A 21,263-nucleotide genomic window follows, 5' to 3' on the forward strand; every position below is an offset into this window, starting at 1 on the left:
TTCCCCCCCAAAAATGCAGACAAGTAACCCTGTAGTACAGGCACCGAGTGAGTCAGTCATGTACGATAACTGTGCCCGATCACCAAAGGCGACTCCTTATGTGTACATAGAGCCTAGCAAATGGACTCCAACTCCAGTCCTGGAGAACTACTTTTTTTTATTTAGCTTTTAGATGCATCCTTGTTCTGACACACCTGAATCAATTGAATGGCTTGTTGTCAGGCCTTTGCCAAACTTGATGCCATGCTGAAGAGCTAATTCAAGCATTTGATCCAGCTGTGTTTGAGCACGTCACACATGCTCCTGCTACTCCCCCTCTTTTAGTGGAACTAGATTCAGTGATTCAAATCGTTGGTACTCTCTGGTCTTCATGTGGTTTCACAAGTCTCAACAGACAACATAAACGCCCCCAAATAAAGTGGAGCAATAAGCACAGCGTGTTGGCTGGCCAGAGTTCTGGACACTGAGTTGCCCAGAGTGTATACAGAGTGTAATTTATTTTCTCAGCGTTTCTCAAATGTTCTTAAATACAGCTTCATCTTTGAACTAAAAACCAGCTTGAAACCATGGCTCTCACTCGAACCCCCGAAACAACCTCCAAAGAAAGGAAGTCAAGCGCTCATCTGCCCCGGTGGCCTAATGGATAAGGCACTGGCCTCCTAAGCCAGGGATTGTGGGTTCGAGTCCCATCTGGGGTGCTGTCCAGCAGAGTGGCGCAGCGGAAGCGTGCTGGGCCCATAACCCAGAGGTCGATGGATCGAAACCATCCTCTGCTATGTGTTTTGGATGGCCCGATTCTCTGAACTGTGTCCAAAAACAGACGACACTCAGGTCCTGTTCCCCCCCAAAAATGCAGACAAGTAACCCTGTAGTACAGGCACCGAGTGAGTCAGTCATGTACTATAACTGCCCCCGATCACCAAAGGCGACTCCTTATGTGTACATAGAGCCTAGCAAATGGACTCCAAGTCCAGTCCTGGAGAACTACTTTTTTTAATTTAGCTTTTAGATGCATCCTTGTTCTGACACACCTGAATCAAATGAATGGCTTGTTGTCAGGCCTTTGCCAAACTTGATTCCATGCTGAAGAGCTAATTCAAGCATTTGATCCAGCTGTGTTTGAGCACGTCACACATGCTCCTGCTACTCCCCCTCTTTTAGTGGAACTAAAAGTAATTAAAATAACATAACTGTAGATAAATAAACATACCTTTATCCTGTCAGCTAGATACTTGTCATGCTTAATGGCAACAATGTAGCGTTTTTCATTTCTCAAATGGTAATGGTGTTATATGTTTGATGGACACGAGCTTTATGAATTTCAAACTAAAGTATTAATTAAATTACTAAAAAAAATAAATAAAAAAGAAACCAATGCTCCTCTTGCATTCTTGTTAATAACTGCAATATATTAATCACTTTCTACTAAACTGGCCCTTTTGATTACTGCACTAACAAACATTTCCAGTCCCCGTACCTTAATACTAAACCTAAAACCAATCAATGACATGAGCCTGATGTTAACAGGTAGATTACCTCAGTTGATGGATCTGATTGGTGCAACATCTACCGAGTCAATAGTGCCTGTTAAAAAAACCCCCAAAAAAAACAACTCTGGTATAAGACCATGACACCTGAAAGAACATATTTACATAACATGCAGTTACGGCGTGACGCAGGTGCTCATGATGCAGGTAGGCAGCAGATTGTGCATTTTGGAATGTTAGTTTATTTAAGCTTATTCACTTAAATAAGGGTAAAAAGCTTGCCTTTTTCCAAAGGGTAGAATCACCTATTTATTTATTTTTGATTAAAGATTTTTTAAAAATTGTCATTTGACAAATAACACAGTTTAACAGGTACTTGGAGGTTCTTATTCCTGCTTGAATGTACTTACATCTGATTATTGTTTATTAACTTCTCATTTAAATATCACAGAATCAAGGTTAACATGGGAATAACATTTTCCAATCCTCAGTGTCAACGTTCAAATAGTCTTCCGTATGATGCAGTTAGTATGTAGGTCTATTTACAAAGAGTAGTTATGTAGCACGTGAAAAGGATGACAACATGTCAGTTTAGTCAGTTAAATTCTCTATATTTACCAGGCAGTGAGCTTTGCATTGAGCTTAAGTAGACTGTGATACAAATGCACTTGTATATTTTTTGCAGCATGTATACAGTAATGGACTGGTATGAGAACACTGGAAATGTAAAAGATGGTGTGAAATTTGTAAAATTTCTCCTGTGTGATTTATTTCAGTGCTGCTGCAGTTTGATCATGAGTCAACATTGCAGTGTTTGCTTTTGCTTTAACACAAAATAGAAGTTGAACTCAATGCACAGATTCCCACTGATTATTCTCTAAATCAGAGACATCTGTTGTGTTGTAATAGAAATTGTTGTGCATTGTGTTTGTGATGAAATGGATAAAATGATGTTAATGCAAGTGCAACTCTGCTTAATTTTCTTTTTTATAAGGGTTGACTTTTCCCCTCAGTTCAATGACATGTCTTTAAGCAGAGTCATGCTGGGAGGCTTAGGTGAAGGGCCAATCATGTGGTCTCCTGACATGACAGCCTTATAGTGGATTTAAAGTGTCCAGTAGTGTTTGAGCCATCTATCTAGCATCTCATTTTTCAATCGATAAATGTCTTAGATTGCACTTGAGAGGTACCAAAAACGTGTATTTTAAAGCAGTTTTCTGTGTAAAGAAGAAGCCAATTCACCCAGGATTAAACATTGACTCACATATTTGCTTTTGGAAAGTTGTTGACTCTTTTCTGACATGGCCACAGTCTGAATGCACAACGTGACTAACAATAGGACTACAAATTAATTCTGTGGTTGTTGGTTTTCACTACAATGTTAAGATTGTAGTTAAAAAAGTACAAAATACACCAGGTCAGGGTTCAAGGCTTTTAGTCAAACTCATATAAATAAAACTTTGCTTTTAGGGTCTTACCCTGTAAATGATTTCTGTTAGCTTACTGGGGTCAGACAGGGGCTTTTCATAGGATTAAACAGTGGCTGGCTTTAGGAACTGTAAAGCTAAGTAAAAATTCATGTTGTTTCTCAGCTGAGGACTTAAAAGACTAGCAGAAACAGGGTTGTCATACTTACAAGTGTATTTGAGGTCTTGTGAAGTCTTTGTTCTTGAGCCACTAATACAGTCACAACAGCAACATGAATATGCAACATGAAGCACCAAGGAATTCAACATAAATGTGGCATGTCAACAAACCAAATGCAAAATGCAGCTTAATATAATGTGGTTAATACTTATTAAATACTTGATGAGTTCACTTTATCTGAGAAAATCTATATCCCGAGAAAGAACAACAAGACAAGTTCCAACAAGAATCTCATGACAGTTGGAAAACAGTTGGTATTTCCCCACATTCTGCAATGTATAAGCTGTGTACTGAACAATGCCCAGCAATGTGGCTTAATGTGTGGCCCCAGTGATCTAATGGACAAAGTAAGCCAGGGATTGTGGGTTTGTGGTTATTTGCAGTAGCATTAAAAGTAGAAGTGGTCCATGGATAGTATATATATAGGTATATATATATATATATATATATATATATATATATATATATATAAACACCCAGCACGCCCCTGCGGGTGGTTTATCCTTCAAGCTCGGGTCCTCTACCAGAGGCCTGGGAGCTTGAGGGTCCTGCGCAGTATCTTAGCTGTTCCCAGGACTGCGCTCTTCTGGACAGAGATCTCCGATGTTATTCCCGGGATCTGCTGGAGCCACTCGCCTAGCTTGGGAGTCACCGCACCTAGTGCTCCGATTACCACGGGGACCACCGTTACCTTCACCCTCCACATCCTCTTGAGCTCTTCTCTGAGCCCTTGGTATTTCTCCAGCTTCTCGTGTTCCTTCTTCCTGATATTGCTGTCATTCGGAACCGCTACATCGATCACTACGGCCGTCTTCTTCTGTTTGTCTACCACCACTATGTCCGGTTGGTTAGCCACCACCATTTTGTCCGTCTGTATCTGGAAGTCCCACAGGATCTTAGCTCGGTCATTCTCCACCACCCTTGGGGGCATCTCCCATTTTGACCTCGGGACTTCCAGGTTATACTCGGCACAGATGTTCCTGTACACTATGCCGGCCACTTGGTTATGGCGTTCCATGTATGCCTTGCCTGCTAGCATCTTGCACCCTGCTGTTATGTGCTGGATTGTCTCTGGGGCATCTTTACACAGCCTGCACCTGGGGTCTTGCCTGGTGTGATAGACCCCAGCCTCTATGGATCTTGTGCTCATAGCTTGTTCTTGTGCTGCCATGATTAGTGCCTCTGTGCTGTCTTTCAGTCCAGCTTTGTCCAGCCACTGGTAGGATTTCTGGATATCAGCCACCTCCTCTATCTGCCGGTGGTACATACCGTGCAGGGGCCTGTCCTTCCATGATGGTTCCTCGTCTCCCTCCTCTTTCTTGGGTTTCTGCTGCCTGAGGTATTCACTGAGCACTCGGTCAGTTGGGGCCATCTTCCCAATGTATTCTTGGATGTTCGTTGTCTCATCCTGGACTGTGGTGCTGACACTCACCAGTCCCCGGCCCCCTTCCTTCCGCTTAGCGTACAGCCTCAGGGTGCTGGACTTGGGGTGAAACCCTCCATGCATGGTAAGGAGCTTTCTTGTCTTTATGTCAGTGGCTTCTATCTCCTCCTTTGGCCAGCCTATTACCCCAGCAGGGTACCTGATCACGGGCAGGGCGTACGTGTTGATGGCCCGGATCTTGTTCTTACCATTCAGCTGACTCCTCAGGACTTGCCTGACCCTCTGCAGGTACTTGGTGGTTGCAGCTTTTCTAGTGGCCTCTTCATGGTTCCCATTCGCCTGCGGGATCCCCAAGTACTTGTAACTGTCCTCTATGTCTGCAATGTTGCCTTCTGGTAGTTCAATCCCCTCAGTTCTGACTACCTTCCCTCTCTTTGTTACCATCCGACTACACTTCTCCAGTCCGAACAACATTCCAATGTCATTGCTGTATAGCCTGGTAGTGTGGATCAGTGAATCGATGTCTCGTTCACTCTTGGCATACAGCTTGATGTCATCCATGTACAGGAGGTGGCTGACAACTGCTCCGTTCCGTAGTCGGTATCCGTGGCCAGTCTTGTTAATGATCTCACTGAGGGGGTTCAGGCCTATGCAGAACAGCAGTGGGGACAGAGCATCTCCTTGGTAGATCCCGCACTTGATGGTGACTTGTGCTATGGGCTTGGAGTTGGCCTCTAGTGTTGTACGCCACATCCCCATTGAGTTCCTGATGAAGGCTCTTAGGGTCCCATTGATCTTGTACAATTCTAGGCATTCCAGTATCCAGCTGTGGGGCATTGAGTCATAGGCCTTCTTGTAATCAATCCAGGCAGTGCACAGGTTGGTCAGTCTGGTCTTGCAGTCTCGGCTGATTGTTCTGTCTACCAGTAGCTGGTGTTTTGCGCCTCTGGTATTCTTGCCAATTCCTTTCTGTGTCCCGCTCATGTATTGACCCATGTGCCTGTTCATCTTAGCCGATATGATGCCTGACAGGAGCTTCCATGTAGTACTGAGGCAGGTTATTGGTCGGTAGTTGGAGGGGACCGGTCCCTTCTTGGGGTCCTTGGGGATCAGGACCGTCCGACCTTCGGTTAGCCATTCCGGGTGTCTCTCGTTAACTAGCAGCTGGTTCATTTGTGCTGCCAGACGCTCGTGGAGTGCAGTCAGCTTCTTCAGCCAGTAGGCGTGAACCATGTCGGGCCCTGGTGCTGTCCAACTCTTCATACTGGAGACCCTTTCTTGGATATCTGCCACTGTGATGGTTACTGGACCCTGTTCAGGGAGGTCGCTGTGGTCTGCCCTCAGATCCTCTAGCCACTGAGCATTGCCGTTATGGGTTGCATACTTCTCCCATATGCTCTTCTAGTATTGCTCCGTCTCCAGCCTTGGTGGTGCTGTTCTCTTAACAGCACCATATATATATATATATATATATATATATATATATATATATATATATATATATATATATATAACTGATATGTGCAAAGCACTTTTTTAGGGGATTTTAAATGTGTGGTGACGCTTATATGTAGAGCTTTGTGTCATCTGAATAATTTAGGTCAGAGTTGCTGTGATTTTCCAGTTCTGATGCTCACAGACGTCAAATAGCAGAAGCCTGATAGAATTACCTTATACTACGGTTTCTGGATCTTATCCTTCTGTCTTACTACATATTTTAATGATAGCATTCTGTAAAGACGGCCTTTATTCTTAAAATATGACCTAAGATATTGTAATTTTAAGATAAATTGTAATAATTATTGTCCCTACATTTCCAAAAATAAAAAAAATGCTGAATTGATATGCTCTTCTGTTGTCCTTCCAGGAGAATGACCATGACATTGAGAAACAAGGCTTTGAAAACCTGGCCTACGAGTATGGGAGCCAGACTGAGCTCTGCCCTCCACCTAAAGCTGCCTCAAGAGCAGCTTTTAAACTTCAGCGGATCACCTCTGAGCATGAGGTCCACATCATCCAAACCAGAATCTGCAGCCTGAATGGAATAATTGCTGTCACATGGTCTGTACCCAACAGTTTGGCCAAGGTGGACTATGATGCTTCAGTTATTCCAACCAAAGAGATTGCCCTGGAACTACAGACCTTGGGATACAGCGTGGAGTCTGTGGTGCAGATCAGGGTGGATGGTATGCACTGCCAGTCCTGTGTGCGGTCCATTCAGGGACAGATCGGGGAGCTGCAGGGGGTTTCACATATTCAGGTGTCTCTTCAGGACAAAGCAGCGCTGATTGTTTTTCAGCCTCTTCTAGTCACACATGAAGAGCTGAGAGACAAAATTGAGGACATGGGCTTTGATACTGCTTTGTTATCTGAGGACCCATCAGTAGAAGATTTAAGTTTCTGGCAGAAAAAGGAGGTGGATGCCTCCACCCAGACTGTAACCATTTTGATTGGAGGGATGACTTGCAGCTCTTGTGTGCAGACAATAGAAGGGAGGATCTCTCAGATGACTGGAGTGCAGTTCATAGCGGTGTCCCTGGAGGCGGAAAAGGGAACAATAACCTTTGATCCCTATTTGACAGAGCCAGAGAAGCTCAGGGCAGCTATTGAGGACATGGGCTTTGACGCCTCACTTAAAGGTAGGTAACAAAAATAAATGTTTGCTTAATGAAGCTTTTAAAACAAATATTATTTTAGGATTATTTCAGTTTTCTTTTTCAGTGTGTCAAATCTTAATAAATAGTGAGGGTGACAACTGACTGAACATCCAGGGAACAGTTAGCATTTGTTTTTGCCATCCTGTTTTTCTTTAACATCTTACTTGAGCTCCGCAGCACTTGGTCCAGATTACAACCTAAAGATCCCAGAACTTCTCCAACATAAAGGGACACAAACACTCAGGAACTAGATACCTTACCCATTAGTTCACATGGTAGCAGGTGTTAGCTTGACTCCAGCTGATCAGGCTTGGACAAGAAGTTGTGCATTTTAATTTATTTTGGGTAGAATTTGGCACAGGTTGGTGCATTTTTTCCCTATCCCTATCTTTCCATTTCTGAGTTTGTACATCATTTCCCCAAATCCTCTCATCTGGTCTCAGTGCCTCTCACCAGAGATGCAAGAACAGTAGCACAGCTGGATCATCTGACCAATTTTTAATTTGTTATGGCCCACTGCTGTATTGGCTGATCTCAGGTGTCAGGGCAAGACAGAAACAAGAGGTAAAAAGTAAAAAAGTAAAGTCTACATTTTATGCAATATAATAATAATAATAATAATAATAATAATAATAATAATTATTATTATTATTATTATTATTATTATTATTATTATTATTATTATTATTATTATTAAAGGCATACACAGACCAATGGGATGAACATGAAAAACAACTCTCATGCCTCAGTGGCACCTCATCTCTTCATCTGCTATTTCTGTCAGGCAAGGAGTGAGTTGGGAACTCAAGTATCTTTGAACTAGTTTTTACACCCGAGGTATAAAAGCACTCATTGTTTGATGTCCTTGGAGGGGTTTGCTTTCATTTAGGAAATGTCTGCCATTAACCGTAAAATCGTGTACATGCTATCTAAAGGGTTTCTTAGAAGAGGTATGTTGTTTAGAGTAAACCAGAAACTCAACGGTTACTCTGGGAACCAGACAACTGTACTCCTCAGTGAAACTCTGAGAGCCCTTATCCTTACCAGGGCTTTAATTGCAGAAACAGCCTGCCAAGATGAGGGATTAATGCAGGCAGATTATGAACAAATTCTTTAATTTCTCTTTATCTTGCTCAGCTCTCAGTGTCAGGTTTTATTGGCCTCTATTGGCCTCTTATTGGGATAGAAGTTATATGTCATGTGGTTGTATATCATATGCCAGTGAGCTGTAAAAAAGTCTATCCAAATTTCTCAAACTAAGCAAATGCTTGGTTATTTTCTCTTCTGCATTATCTGTTTAGCAGAAGGTGTGGGAGAAGATTGTGGACTTAAAGTAAAAAAAAAAAAAAAAAAATCCAGCTTGCTTTAGAAATGCCATTCATGCTCGTTTCCAATTCTGTGCTTTGAAGCTATATGAGAATTAAACAATCAAAAATCATTCCTGTTTACTTTGTGCGCCTTATATTTCCAGTACAACAGGGAATCATGCCACCTGCAGATGTTCTCTGACGACCGAGTTGTTAGTTCCTACCATGTTATCCAATCCATTAATCCATTTGTTTCACTGTGAAGGCATACAATGTTTTAAAGAGTTCAAGCAAACAAGTAACTTATGTTCCTATTGCTTTAAAGTTTGGAGATGACCCATGGAAAATAAGGCTTTTTCCTAATTTGTGTGAACCTGACCGTTGACCTTGAAGCATTACATACTAAAGTTTTATATCTTTACCCTTGTCTTCTATAAGCTGTGAAAGTTTGACATTTTAAGATATATTCATGCATGTGTGATTTTGCAAAACTTTATGGCGTCACTGTGATGCCTCTCCAGGCCTTTTCACAGGATATATTACTTGATATTATTCCTTGAAGTGTTTTTTCCAAGGTCAACTTTGACCTTAAACAATAAATGTCAATGTTAAATACTTAGCCAACCTAGGTACTCATGTCCCACAGGGCCTAGTATATTGCTGTGAAATCTGAAAAATTATGGGTGATATAAAGATTTTACTAACTTTCACATCTGGTATGACCTTGACTTTGACCGATTTTCTTGAAAATTAAATCACCTTGAGCTGTTATTGGTATCTATTGGTTATTGCTATCTACCATCACAAAAATTCGAAAACTCTGGTTGCCACACTGCTAACAAACAGACAAAAAAAATAAATGAAAGAGATTATATCCTCCCTCCCTTCAGGAAGAGAATAGGATGAGTTTTTAAAATTTCTAGTTGGACTATGGTGATTGAAGATTCTAAGTTGAGCCTCATAAATCTGTAGAGCTACAAACTTATATGGCGCCTCCATATTTTTTTGTCCTTTCAGAACCTATAAAGAGTGTTCAGAGTCATGAAAAGTCCCAGCCTGTAAGCTTTGGACTTTCTGACATGTCGACAAACAGGCCTGTAGTCAGCAATGGGACGGGTTCACATGCACCATCTGCAAGTTCGCCTGAGATAAAAGCACAGAAATGCTTCATCTGCGTTACGGGGATGACCTGTGCCTCCTGTGTGTCCAACATCGAGAGGAACCTGCTCAAACACAGAGGTGAGCGACTTCCAGGGATGAGGCATTTGAACTGAGATGAAGATTGTTGATAAAGTGTACTGTGTTTATTAACCAGGAATCCTCTCAGTGTTGGTGTCGCTAATGGCCGGTAAGGCGGAGGTGAAGTATGATTCACATGTCCTGGATGCTACTGCAGTGACTGAGCTCATCAAAGACTTGGGCTTTGGTGCCAAAGTGATTGAGGATAATGCAGTAGCACATGGAAAGCTGGACCTCACTGTAAGTCTGCGGGACACCATATAATGCAGAATTTTGTGCAAATTCCACATCACATGTATTTCACATGCAGATAACAGGCATGACGTGCGCATCATGTGTCCACAACATCGAGTCCAAGCTCAACTTAACCAGAGGGATCCTCATGGCTTCGGTCGCACTGGCAACCAACAAAGCTCAGGTTGAGTTTGACCCAGAGGTGCTCGGACCTCGGGATATTATCAAGCTCATCCAGGTGTTTATCACAGGACTTTTAAAAGCTATCTTAAACCTACAATTTTTTACACATGCAATTTCACACCTTGGAGTTTCTCCTCATTTCAGGGTCTTGGATTTGAGGCCAGGCTGGAGCAGGCGGGCTTCAAAAACAACCTCGATCACAAAGAAGAAATTCGACAGCAAGTATCTGGTTTACAGTTCTTATTTTTAAATGGATGCTAACTTTTTAACAATTAACAATTTTCTAACAATTAAACCCTGAGAGTATGCCGTTGACAGGTGGAGAGTTATAACCAGCACATGGTGGTTTTGATCCATATATTGATACCCCAGGTCATGCTTAAACCCACAATCCCTCACTACACTTTCTTTCACTACTGGAAAAGGCTTTTTAGATTTAGGTCAGAGTTTACATTTTTATTAATTAGTACTTGTACCAACTTTCACTTTTCCTTAAATGTCATACAGATGGACTGTTTCTGCCCTTAGCTATATATGAGAGGTGCAAGACCAGAGGTGGTAAAACTAGATTTTCTTAGTGTACAGGCTGCGTTCAGCTGACTTGCTGCTTTTTGTGAATTTAGATCACTGAATTCAACAAGATGTCAGCAGATTTTTCACAGCTATCATGACTGATTTTCCATCCCCTACACTGTCACTATACTAGACTGTATACAGTTGTCAGGCAATTTGAAATTATCGGCCCTTCTCCGGTTGGCCACCAGGGGAACATGTGCAGCTAAAAAAGGCGTCAGATTATTAGCTTACCGCTAAATTTTTCCATAAAAATGACTAGCAGTACAAGAAATCAGTGCAAAGGATGAATGTTTTTTTCACAATAGACATGTCTGCCTGGTTTTTGCAGGTGGAAGAACACATTTATGTTGAGCCTGGTCTTTGGCTTGCCTGTGATGGGTCTCATGATCTACATGATGGTGATGGACAACCTACACCAAGAACACGGGGGCTCCATGCCCACCGAGCAGAATGTACTTCCGGGCCTCTCCATCCTTAACCTGCTTTTCTTTGTGCTCTGCACACCTGTCCAGGTGAGGAAGCACAATCTGAGCTAAACCTTTAATCACACATGAGTGCGTTTTCTTTGCTAAGGATGGTAAAAGTGTATGACTCACGGTGGAGCATGAATCCTTCCCCTCACTAGATCTTTGTGTCTTCCTTGATGCAGATCTTTGGAGGTCGATACTTTTACATTCAGGCCTACCGCTCGCTAAAACATCGCACTGCCAACATGGATGTGCTAATTGTGTTAGCCACCTCCATTGCCTACATCTATTCCTGCGTGGTCCTCATCGTGGCCATGGCGGAGCAGGCCAGCCAGAGCCCTGTGACCTTTTTCGACACTCCACCCATGCTCTTTGTGTTCATCGCTTTGGGACGATGGCTGGAACACATCGCAAAGGTAAAATAAAAAGAAAAACAGGTTTATGAGGCCTAATTCTAGGAAACTATAAACTGTCAAATCACTGCTGATTCTTGGAATCAGCTCACTACAGTTGCTTATATATGACCTAATTCAAACTTGCACTGTTTGCATTAGGCAGCATGTTTGTTTTTTCTCCAGGCTTTTATTGCCATATTTTAATGACTCTTCAGAGGGCTGATGTTTTTATTGTGCTAGACAATGATTAACTGAACATCAGCTGATGCTACATCACAATCACAGGACTGCATTCAATTTGATGATGAAGTTGCTTGCATTTTATATCTGCAGTGCATGTTTTTATTATCTTGTGCAGTACTCAAATAATAGCTGTAACAGAGTTATTACTATTACTATTTACTATTAGTACTTCGCTGGCTTCTGATGATGGCTAGCCACCATGACCTCACCCACTGGTTACCAATCTTTTCTTTTAAGTTCGCCAATATTTTACTTGTAAATTTTCTATTCTTTCCTGTGAATTTTAGTTTTTTCTTCGAAATTTGCAATTTCTAGTAAATTTGCCATGTTTTTGTTATAAATCTTTTTTTCTTGCTATTTTGATGCTCTTTTCAAAAGAAGTTTTGAAAATTTTGCCAAATGTATCATTCTCCTAATTAGTTTTTCTTTGCAATGTTAATATTTTTTCTAGTAATTTTGACAGATTTTTGTTGCAACCATTGCATTACGTGAGTTTCAGACATCTAAAAGTCCCAGCACAGAATTGTGCCAGGATCTCCGACGCTGTGTTCTCATAAAGTTTATCCAAGTTTAACAATTGTCCTTTAAATGTTAACAGTTTATTTCTTATACAATTTTGTCCTTATAAACTTGACAGTATTTTCTCACAAATTTACTATTTTTATGGGAAATTTGCTGATTGTTAACTTTAACTCTCACTCTTGCCAGTGTTTTACTTTTAAATGTATTTATTTATTTTTGTAAAGCTTTGGCAAATTTTACAGCTGTTTTACTAATAGATTTTCTTTTTTTCCCCGAAAGTTGGCCAGTGAAAATTGACAATTGTTTCGATTGTTTTTTCCCTCAGATTTTAAAAGGTTTCCCCCTTCTATAAATTTGACATCTTTATCATAAAGTTTGATATTTATTTATATTTTGAAAAAAAAATTAGTCATTAATTTAAATTTTGTTCTTACAAATGTGACAGATCATAAATTGACAAATAAATCTTCATGTTTTTCTGCTAAATTTCCCATTTTCCCCCACATTTTTGCCAGGTTTTCTCTTGTGCTGTTTTTTCCTCATGAACTTACATCTGCATATGTGAAATTATTACTAACACGGGCAGCACGGTGGCACGGTGGTTAGCACTGTTACCTCACAGCAAGAAGGTCCTGAGTTCAATTCCACCATCAGGCCGGGGTCTTTCTGTGTGGAGTTTGCATGTTCTCCCGTGTTTGCGTGGGTTCTCTCCGGGTACTCCGGCTTCCTCCCACCGTCCAAAGACATGCAGCTTGTGGGGATAGGTTAATTGGATAATCCAAATTGCCACTAGGTGTGAATGTGCGAGTGAATGTGAGTGTGAATGGTTGTCTGTCCCTGTGTGTTGGCCCTGCGACAGACTGGCGACCTGTCCAGGGTGTACCCCGCCTTTCGCCCTATGACAGCTGGGATAGGCTCCAGTGCCCCCCGCGACCCTGAAAAAGGATAAGCGGAAGCGAATGGATGGATGGATGATTCATCATAAGCTTCTGTACTCTGGCTTGGACAAAAACACAAAGAAACTAAAACATTGTTATATGAACCGTCTCAGAAATGAAATGCTGTAGATTAATTTCCTGTCTTTGTAGTGGGACACTAGCAGCAGGTGTTTTAACACCAGTGAGAGAAGGCCCATTCATTATACGCATATTTACCAGCAGGAGAGCATGAACTTTCTTCTGTCACCATCTCAGCGGCACACTTGTGAAAATCTGGGAACACAGATTTTCTTGCAAAACTACTTTATGCAGATATAACCTAGATACATACAAATTCTCACATTTCCGCGGTAACTATACAACCATGTGACTGTAGCAATTCAAAACGCTCATACTTAGTAGACATGAGAGTGTATGAGGTCATACCATTAGTGCAGTACATCTTTGTTTTAAGACTGTAACGATACATTCTCCTGTGCTGTTTCTACTGTCTTAGAGTAAAACCTCAGAGGCTTTGGCCAAATTAATGTCACTTCAAGCCACCGATGCCACTGTGGTCACGTTGGGATCTGACAAATCCATCATCAGGTGAGACATGTAAGATAAATAAATAAAACCATCACCTCTGTGGTACATGACGTGTGTGTCTGTAAAAATATTTTTATGCCTCAGTGAGGAGCAGGTGCTGGTGGAGCTCGTTCAGAGGGGCGATATTGTGAAGGTTGTTCCTGGAGGGAAGTTCCCAGTCGATGGGAAAGTGATTGAAGGGAACTCCATGGCAGATGAGTCCTTGATTACAGGTAGGAGGGAGTGAATGATGCGAATCCTTGGCTTTGAATGTGGATTTCAGGCATCTTAAGCCAAATTTAGAATTAATTTCTGTGAGTTTTCCGTCTCTGTGTGGCAGAACAAGTGGCATGCATTGCAGATCTTTAGTCCCAGAGGTTACATTTGTGTAATTAAGTTATAAAGTCTTATAAATGTAATCAGAGATGTCTGGTTTGTGTAGGTAAAAATTTTTTTGCATGCAGGTTTGAAAAAACATTCATTTCAATAAAAAGAATCATCTGGCATTTTTTAGATTCAACCTATTGAATATCAAAGAATCTGATTTTATACCAATTTATTAGGAACCAGAACTAGAAAAAAAAAAGAACTAAGAATACTGACATAAAAAGATAAAGGGAAATTAATCAGAAATATCAAAATTTCATGAGTCTGAGGCCACAACTTTGGACTGCTGTAACAAGCAAGAGTGCTCGAGAAAGCCAGTTCTTAATTACAGCTGGTAGGTGATTGGTGGGTGAAGAAGAAGGGGTGAAAGCCAGTGATCCAGCAGAGAGTGGTTGAGCAGTTGAGCCTCTGAAAGGACCTCTGGAGCAGAAACAAACCACAGTTACACAAAAGGCAGAAGATGACTGTGACACCATCATTTAGTCACTTGTTGCAATTTTTTTCCCTCTCTTTCTGTCAGGTGAGCCAATGCCCGTTAGTAAGAAGGTGGGCAGTTTGGTGATTGCCGGCTCCATTAACGCTCACGGTGCCCTTCTGGTGGAGGCCACTCACGTCGGTACTGAAACAACACTGTCACAAATAGTCAAACTGGTCGAAGAGGCACAGACCTCTAAGGTAAGCTATAAAAATCACAATTTTAAACTATAAGGTTACTCACATGTGTTTAATAATAATGACAGTGATAATAAACTTTATTTATAAAGCACACTTAAAACCAAGCTTATACCAAGGTGCTTAACAAGTAACATAGAGAATAAAAGGAAGATAATGGAAATAGAAAGATGACCAAAGCAAGTACTAGGTATGCAAGCAGATAACTGTCACTGATACATAGGAGAAGCAGCAGATACAGAACAAACAAGGAATTAAATGAGCATAAAAGTGCATAAGAAGAAAGAAAGTGTGTACATTATTGTACTTTATTGAGCCCCGTGGGGAAATTGCTCTCTGCATTTAACCCATTCACTCAGTGAGCAGCCATTGGGCGCCCGGGGAGCAGTGTGTAGGGACGGTACCTTGCTCAGGGGTACCTCAGGGTAGCTGTTAAGGGGAATCGAACCCCCGACCTTCCGATCATGGGGCAACCACTCTACCTACTGAGCTATCCCTGCATAGTGTGACATGTTAACTAGAAGGAAAGGCAAAATTGAATAAGTGGGTCTTTAGTCGTGATTTAAACAGTGCAATAGAATCAGAGGCGTGGATAGCAAGAGGGAGGTTATTCCACAGTACCGGGGCAGCCAGAGCAAACGCACGGTCACCCCGAGACTTCAGCCGAGATCTAGGTTGTGTCAGAAGTAGTTGAGTAGCAGATCTAAGTGTTCTAGCAGGAATATGTGGCCTGAGAAGTTCACTAAGATAACTTGGCGCTAATTCATTAATAGTTTTGAACGTAAGGAGTAATATTTTAAATTGAATACGGTACTTTATGGGCAGCCAATGCAGGCTAGCTAGGACAGGAGTAATATGGCAAAATTTCCTGGTACCAGTCAGGAGGCGGGCCGCCGCATTTTGGACTGTTTTTATATGATCGGATGACACAAATGGAATATTTGCAGCAGTCCCTTAATAGCTTACAGACTTTCTTGAACAATAGTTCTCCAGCTTTCTGAAGCTCTTTAAACTGTTTCTTTGGACTCATTTTCAGTCCAGTCCTTGTACCTGAGCATTTTTAAAGGAAATTTTTAATTTATTATTTTTGTTTGTTAAGCCACTTAACACTCTACTATGAATCATTCAAGCAAGCTCCCAACTCAAGAGATGAACCAAGAAACCAAGGTCACGTTTCAGTTCGTATGGTTGTCTAACAGTGATAAATTTACTGTAATACGATTGGCTGTCATGTGGACAGCATGGCAAATGCATAAAGTTCCATAAAGAACCTGCTCTTGGAGGGCTGGAAGTCCTGCATGGTTGAAAAGTTCTTGTTGCTGAGTTTTTACAGTGTAGTTATGATAAAGGCAGTGCTTACTGCTACCGAGGTGTGCAGACACTGTACACTCAAAAGAGAGTGTTCACAAAAAGAGACTGTTAACACTAAACTATGTTGTATTTTGCCCCTGGTTCTGCGTGAATAAGTAAGGATAAAAATTTTGGATTCCTTTGTCATTTAGACTTTTCCACATTTAGACGTTTTGCTTTGTCTTCCAGTTGCCCAATTAGCTCAGCCGATTAGACTGTGTTGCTAATAACGTCAAGGTCATGAGTTCAACCCCCATACTGGCCACTTGTTGCCTTTAAAGGTCACTCACTGTTCTTAATGTACAGGACACTCCTAATTTTGCTTTCCCTTCTCCTCCTCAGGCCCCCATCCAGCAGTTTGCAGATAGACTCAGTGGCTACTTCGTGCCCTTCATTGTTATCGTGTCCCTGTTAACACTGATAGTGTGGCTGGCCATTGGCTTTGTCAACTTCGACATTGTGAAGGAGAACTTCCCGGTAAGTGTGCATGCAGACGACTTGTGTGTGAATAAAAACAGCTGTAGCCTGATCACACCACTCTCCTCCTCAAAGGGTTACAACCAGAGCATCTCCAAGGCAGAGGTCATCATCCGCTTCGCCTTCCAGGCGTCCATCACCGTTCTCTCCATCGCCTGCCCCTGCTCTCTGGGGCTGGCAACTCCGACGGCGGTCATGGTTGGCACGGGGGTCGGCGCTCAGAACGGCATCCTCATTAAAGGAGGCGAGCCGCTGGAGATGGCACATAAGGCGAGACCCTTACGATTCATTTAATGCTTTTTTTAAAAACTGCCGAAACACTGAAGCGGGTAGAAAGAAAATATGTCTGTAATGAGCGAATAAATGAAAGAGAAAAGAGCTGGAACAACCACAGAAATGTAACATTTCACTTTAATATTTGCGTCGGCCTCTATTCTAATTAACTGGTGACACCATGTGGCATTGCTGCTTGATTACAGCCAGGGGCGATTCTAGCATCTGTTGGGACCTGAGGCAGAAATGGGCCCCTCCAACCAGAGATCAAATATGTTATAAATAAAAAAAACAAGTAAATAAATACATTATAAAAATCGAATAAATAATAATATCAAGTGATCTTGAGAAGGAATGTTTAGAGTGCAGTGCTCAGAGTGTAATAAGGCACCTCTTAGAAACCCTTTTAAACCTGACACTGACCTCTATGTGTCTCAATCAGATCAGTGTGGTGATGTTTGATAAAACTGGCACTATTACAAACGGCGTGCCGCGGGTGACTCGAGTCCTGGTGTTGTGGGAAGTGGCCCGCATGCCCCTGAGGAAGATCCTGGCAGTGGTGGGTACCGCCGAGGCCAGCAGCGAGCACCCGCTAGGCATAGCAGTTGCCAAATACTGCAAACAGGTGAGAGGTCTATTTATGCCTGCCTTTTTGTTCAGGAGAAAACTTTACTGACTTTCTATCAACTTTCTGACAGGAGCTGGGCTCCGATGTCCTCGGGTGCTGCCAGGACTTCCAGGCCGTGTCCGGCTGTGGGATCAGCTGCCGGGTGTCCAGCGTGGAACATCTGCTGCTGCAGCCGAGCGAGGAGCGATTCCTGCTGCCGGGGGCTACTATTGAAGAAAGCAGCATGCTGCCTGCAGGAGAGTCCACCTCTGCAGGTCAGAAAAAAACTGTAACTGTAAACTTTATTCAAAGCAGAGGTGGCAAAAGTACAGATTTTTTTAGTTAAGTAGAAGTACAAATACCTGGGTTAAAAATACTCCAGTAAAAGTTGAAGTACTAAAGCAACTTTATTACTCAAGTAAAAGTATAAAAGTACAGGCTCTGAAATGTACTAAAAGTAAAAAGTAGTCTATTAACCACTTTTGTACAGAGGTAACTGAACCATGTGCTGTGTTAATATAATAATAAAATAACATTAGAACACAAGAATTCAAAAATTATTTGAATTTAAATTTAAATGAATATACTCAGTGTGATCTGTTATGTAGGTCCCCTGCAGTGAAAGTGAATGAAAAAAACAAAACTTTTTTCTGTTGCCTACATTGTAGAGGGTGCCTTTGGCTCCACACATAAACAGGAAAATGAGAACAGTCAAGGATTGCACCTGGATTTAGCAGGTGGGGAAACCTGAAATTGGTTGTAGTGGCTCAGTGTGGGGAATAGAATCACAACTCACAATAATTTCTAATATGAGCTTCAGTAGATTTTCTTAGTGTACAGGCTGTAATCAGCTGACCTGCTGCTCTTTGCAGATGCACATAACTGAATTCAACAAGATGTTTCAGCAGATGTTTCACAGCTATCATGGCTAATGTCCATCCTCTACACTGACACTATACTGTTTATACTGTCTTTATCTTACACAGTGTATAGTTGTTAGGTAATTTGTAATAACCGGTCACTTAAAGAAATAAAATAAAATAAAATTTGAATTTGAATTTGAAGAAATGTTTCACCCCCGAGTATAAATTCATGGACCCCTTTTGAAAACGTAAGGAGTATAAAGTACAGATATATATTTTTAAATGTAGGGAGTAAAGTTGTCAGAAAAAAACTACTCAAGTACAGATACCAGAATATTCTATTGAAGTTTATAGTAGTGAAGCATTTGTCTATTAATTAAAATTAATAGACAGTGTTAAACCCCTCAGGAAACCGCTGTGTAGGCCAGTTAGCTCAGATCGTCAGAGCGTGGTGCTAATAACGCCAAGGTCATGGGTTCAAGCCCCATACTGGCCACAGAATCACAACGAAGAGTTCTTTGTAGAGCCCAGACACTGGCTAGCTTTTTTGTTTTGTTTTTTCAAGCTATGCATGTTCAGTTGGCAGCGATGTTAACAAGTGACCTGCTGAAGTTCAAATTGAGCATCAGAGTTTGGAAGTGATTAAGTGACTTTGAACGTGGCATGATTTTTGGTCTGAGTTTTTCAGATATTTCCCACATCACCATATTTAAGGTTTACAGAGAATGGTCTGAAAAGGGGAAATTATTCACTTAGTTAGACAAAGGCAACAGTAACTCAAATAATCACTCGTTACAACCAAGGTATGCAGAAGACCATCTCAAAAGCAGCAGATGACCACAAAGAGTACCATTCAGAAACTTGTTGAATCTATGCCATGAAGAATCACGGCAGTTCTGAAGGCAAAGAGCGTCCAACCTGGTGCTAGTGAGGTGTAACTGTAAGCAGTCATTGTTTTTAATCACATTCTTCTATTTCCAGCTGAAGGGCTGTTTTATTCTGTCCTGATTGGAAACAGAGAGTGGATGAGGAGGAATGGCCACCACATAGGAGCAGATGTGGATGCCGCGATGTCGAGCCACGAAACCAAAGGGCAGACAGCCATACTGGTGGCTATAGATGGTGAGGGGAAATCAAGGTTTTCTTTGTGGCTTTGGTGCCACATTTAAACTTCATCTTATGCTGTTTGTGTGTGTGTGTGTGTGTGTGTGTGTGTGTGTGTGTGTGTGTGTGTGTGTGTGTAGGTGTTTTGTGTGCAATGTTAGCCATCGCAGACACGGTGAAAGCAGAGTCAGCATTAGCAGTGCATACACTGAACACTATGGGCATTGAGGTGGTGATGATGACGGGAGACAACAGGCGCACAGCTAAAGCCATAGCAGCACAGGTAACACTTGCACACTCTTAAAATCTACCTGAATGTTTAACATGTAATCAAAGCGTTTGATTGGCTGCAGGTGGGGATCAGAAAGGTATTTGCAGAAGTGCTGCCATCACACAAGGTGGCAAAAGTCCAGGAGCTGCAGAAACGAGGCCTGAGGGTGGCCATGGTGGGAGATGGCGTGAACGACTCCCCCGCCCTCGCCCGTGCCGACGTCGGCATCGCAATCGGGACAGGCACCGATGTGGCTATTGAGGCGGCTGACATTGTCTTGATCCGAGTAGGTGGCAGATAGTCTGTGTGCAGATACATTGGCTCGTTTAAACTGTCTCACTTGAAGCTTTTCGCGCTCTGCAGAATGACCTGCTAGATGTGGTGGCCAGCATCGAGCTGTCCAAGAAGACGGTGCGTCGGATAAGGATCAACTTTGTCTTTGCTCTCTTCTACAATCTTGTTGGAATACCAATTGCTGCAGGTGAGAGCTACAGTAAAATCCTGAACCAATAACGGACTCTAGTCAAGGTGAACGTGCAAGCTCGATATTTTGGGAAACCAAAATCCAAAATGAAATCAGAAATTATTCTTATCCTGGCACATTGTGGATGACATTGAGGTGCCTCTTTCTCAAATGTGAACTGTTGGTCGTAGGTGTGTTCATGCCCGTTGGCCTGGTGCTCCAACCCTGGATGGGCTCAGCTGCAATGGCCGCCTCATCAGTTTCAGTGGTCCTGTCTTCTTTACTGCTGAAAATGTGAGTCCTTCTGCGTTTACATTATCTATGCGTTTACACTTAAATGCATTTAGGACGTTTTTTACTCACTTTATGTCTCTTCCACGATGTTATTTCTCTCTCCAACAACATAGGTTACAATTAGATTAGCATGACCAATTATGGAAATTAGGCGATGATGTCATTTAGCGACTTCTAGCGACTTTTAGGACAGCCAATAGCAATTTTCCTTACTGAGGAGTTGGCAACACTGATCACAGGGGCTCACCAAAATTGGACAATAGATATCTGGAAACATATTCCGTGGTCGGATGAGTCTATTTCAGTTTAGAATCTGACGAAAACAGTATGAATAAATGAATTCATCCTGCTTTATATCAACAATTGATCTTGGGAGTGGTGGTGTAATGGCATGGGGGACATTTTCTTAGGACATTTTTGCTCATAGGGATTCCAGCCGGTTGGCTCAGATGGTTAGAGTGTGGTGCTAATAATGCCAAGGTCACAGGTTCACCCCATACTAGACAAGGAAAATCTGCATTTCAATGATTTAATTTGTTTTTATTTATATAATGCAAAATCACACAACAGTCACCTCAAGGCGCTTTATATTTTAAGGTAGACCCTACAATATTACATACAGAGAAAAACCCAATAAGCAAATGACCCCCTATGAG

At 41.9% G+C, this 21,263-nt stretch overlaps 1 protein-coding gene and 2 non-coding genes across 3 annotated transcripts in view; all 3 read left to right on the plus strand.

Annotated features, from left to right (window-relative positions):
• The window catches only part of LOC146547290 (copper-transporting ATPase 2-like), a 58,093-nt gene that overhangs the window by 35,710 nt on the left and 1,120 nt on the right, over positions 1-21,263 (plus strand). The window contains exons 2-20 of the mRNA XM_085264170.1: positions 6,386-7,157; positions 9,500-9,721; positions 9,798-9,961; positions 10,032-10,193; positions 10,283-10,356; positions 11,043-11,226; positions 11,364-11,597; positions 13,776-13,867; positions 13,952-14,079; positions 14,754-14,908; positions 16,598-16,732; positions 16,808-17,002; positions 17,448-17,630; positions 17,704-17,887; positions 19,457-19,597; positions 19,720-19,862; positions 19,933-20,136; positions 20,214-20,331; positions 20,505-20,607. Coding sequence (XP_085120296.1) covers positions 6,386-7,157; positions 9,500-9,721; positions 9,798-9,961; positions 10,032-10,193; positions 10,283-10,356; positions 11,043-11,226; positions 11,364-11,597; positions 13,776-13,867; positions 13,952-14,079; positions 14,754-14,908; positions 16,598-16,732; positions 16,808-17,002; positions 17,448-17,630; positions 17,704-17,887; positions 19,457-19,597; positions 19,720-19,862; positions 19,933-20,136; positions 20,214-20,331; positions 20,505-20,607 — 3,593 coding nt within the window. The remainder of the gene's footprint in view (positions 1-6,385; positions 7,158-9,499; positions 9,722-9,797; positions 9,962-10,031; positions 10,194-10,282; positions 10,357-11,042; positions 11,227-11,363; positions 11,598-13,775; positions 13,868-13,951; positions 14,080-14,753; positions 14,909-16,597; positions 16,733-16,807; positions 17,003-17,447; positions 17,631-17,703; positions 17,888-19,456; positions 19,598-19,719; positions 19,863-19,932; positions 20,137-20,213; positions 20,332-20,504; positions 20,608-21,263) is intronic.
• trnar-ccu (transfer RNA arginine (anticodon CCU)) lies at positions 626-698 on the plus strand. The gene has a single exon. It is a non-coding gene; the product is annotated as a tRNA-Arg (tRNA).
• On the plus strand, positions 18,898-18,971 carry trnai-aau (transfer RNA isoleucine (anticodon AAU)). Its single transcript has one exon. It is a non-coding gene; the product is annotated as a tRNA-Ile (tRNA).

This window comes from Mchenga conophoros, linkage group LG23 (assembly GCF_057382185.1).
Source record: "Mchenga conophoros isolate Kocher_MC1m ecotype Shallow Benthic linkage group LG23, M_conophoros_male_GT1.1, whole genome shotgun sequence".
Classification (NCBI taxonomy): Eukaryota; Metazoa; Chordata; class Actinopteri; order Cichliformes; family Cichlidae; genus Mchenga; species Mchenga conophoros.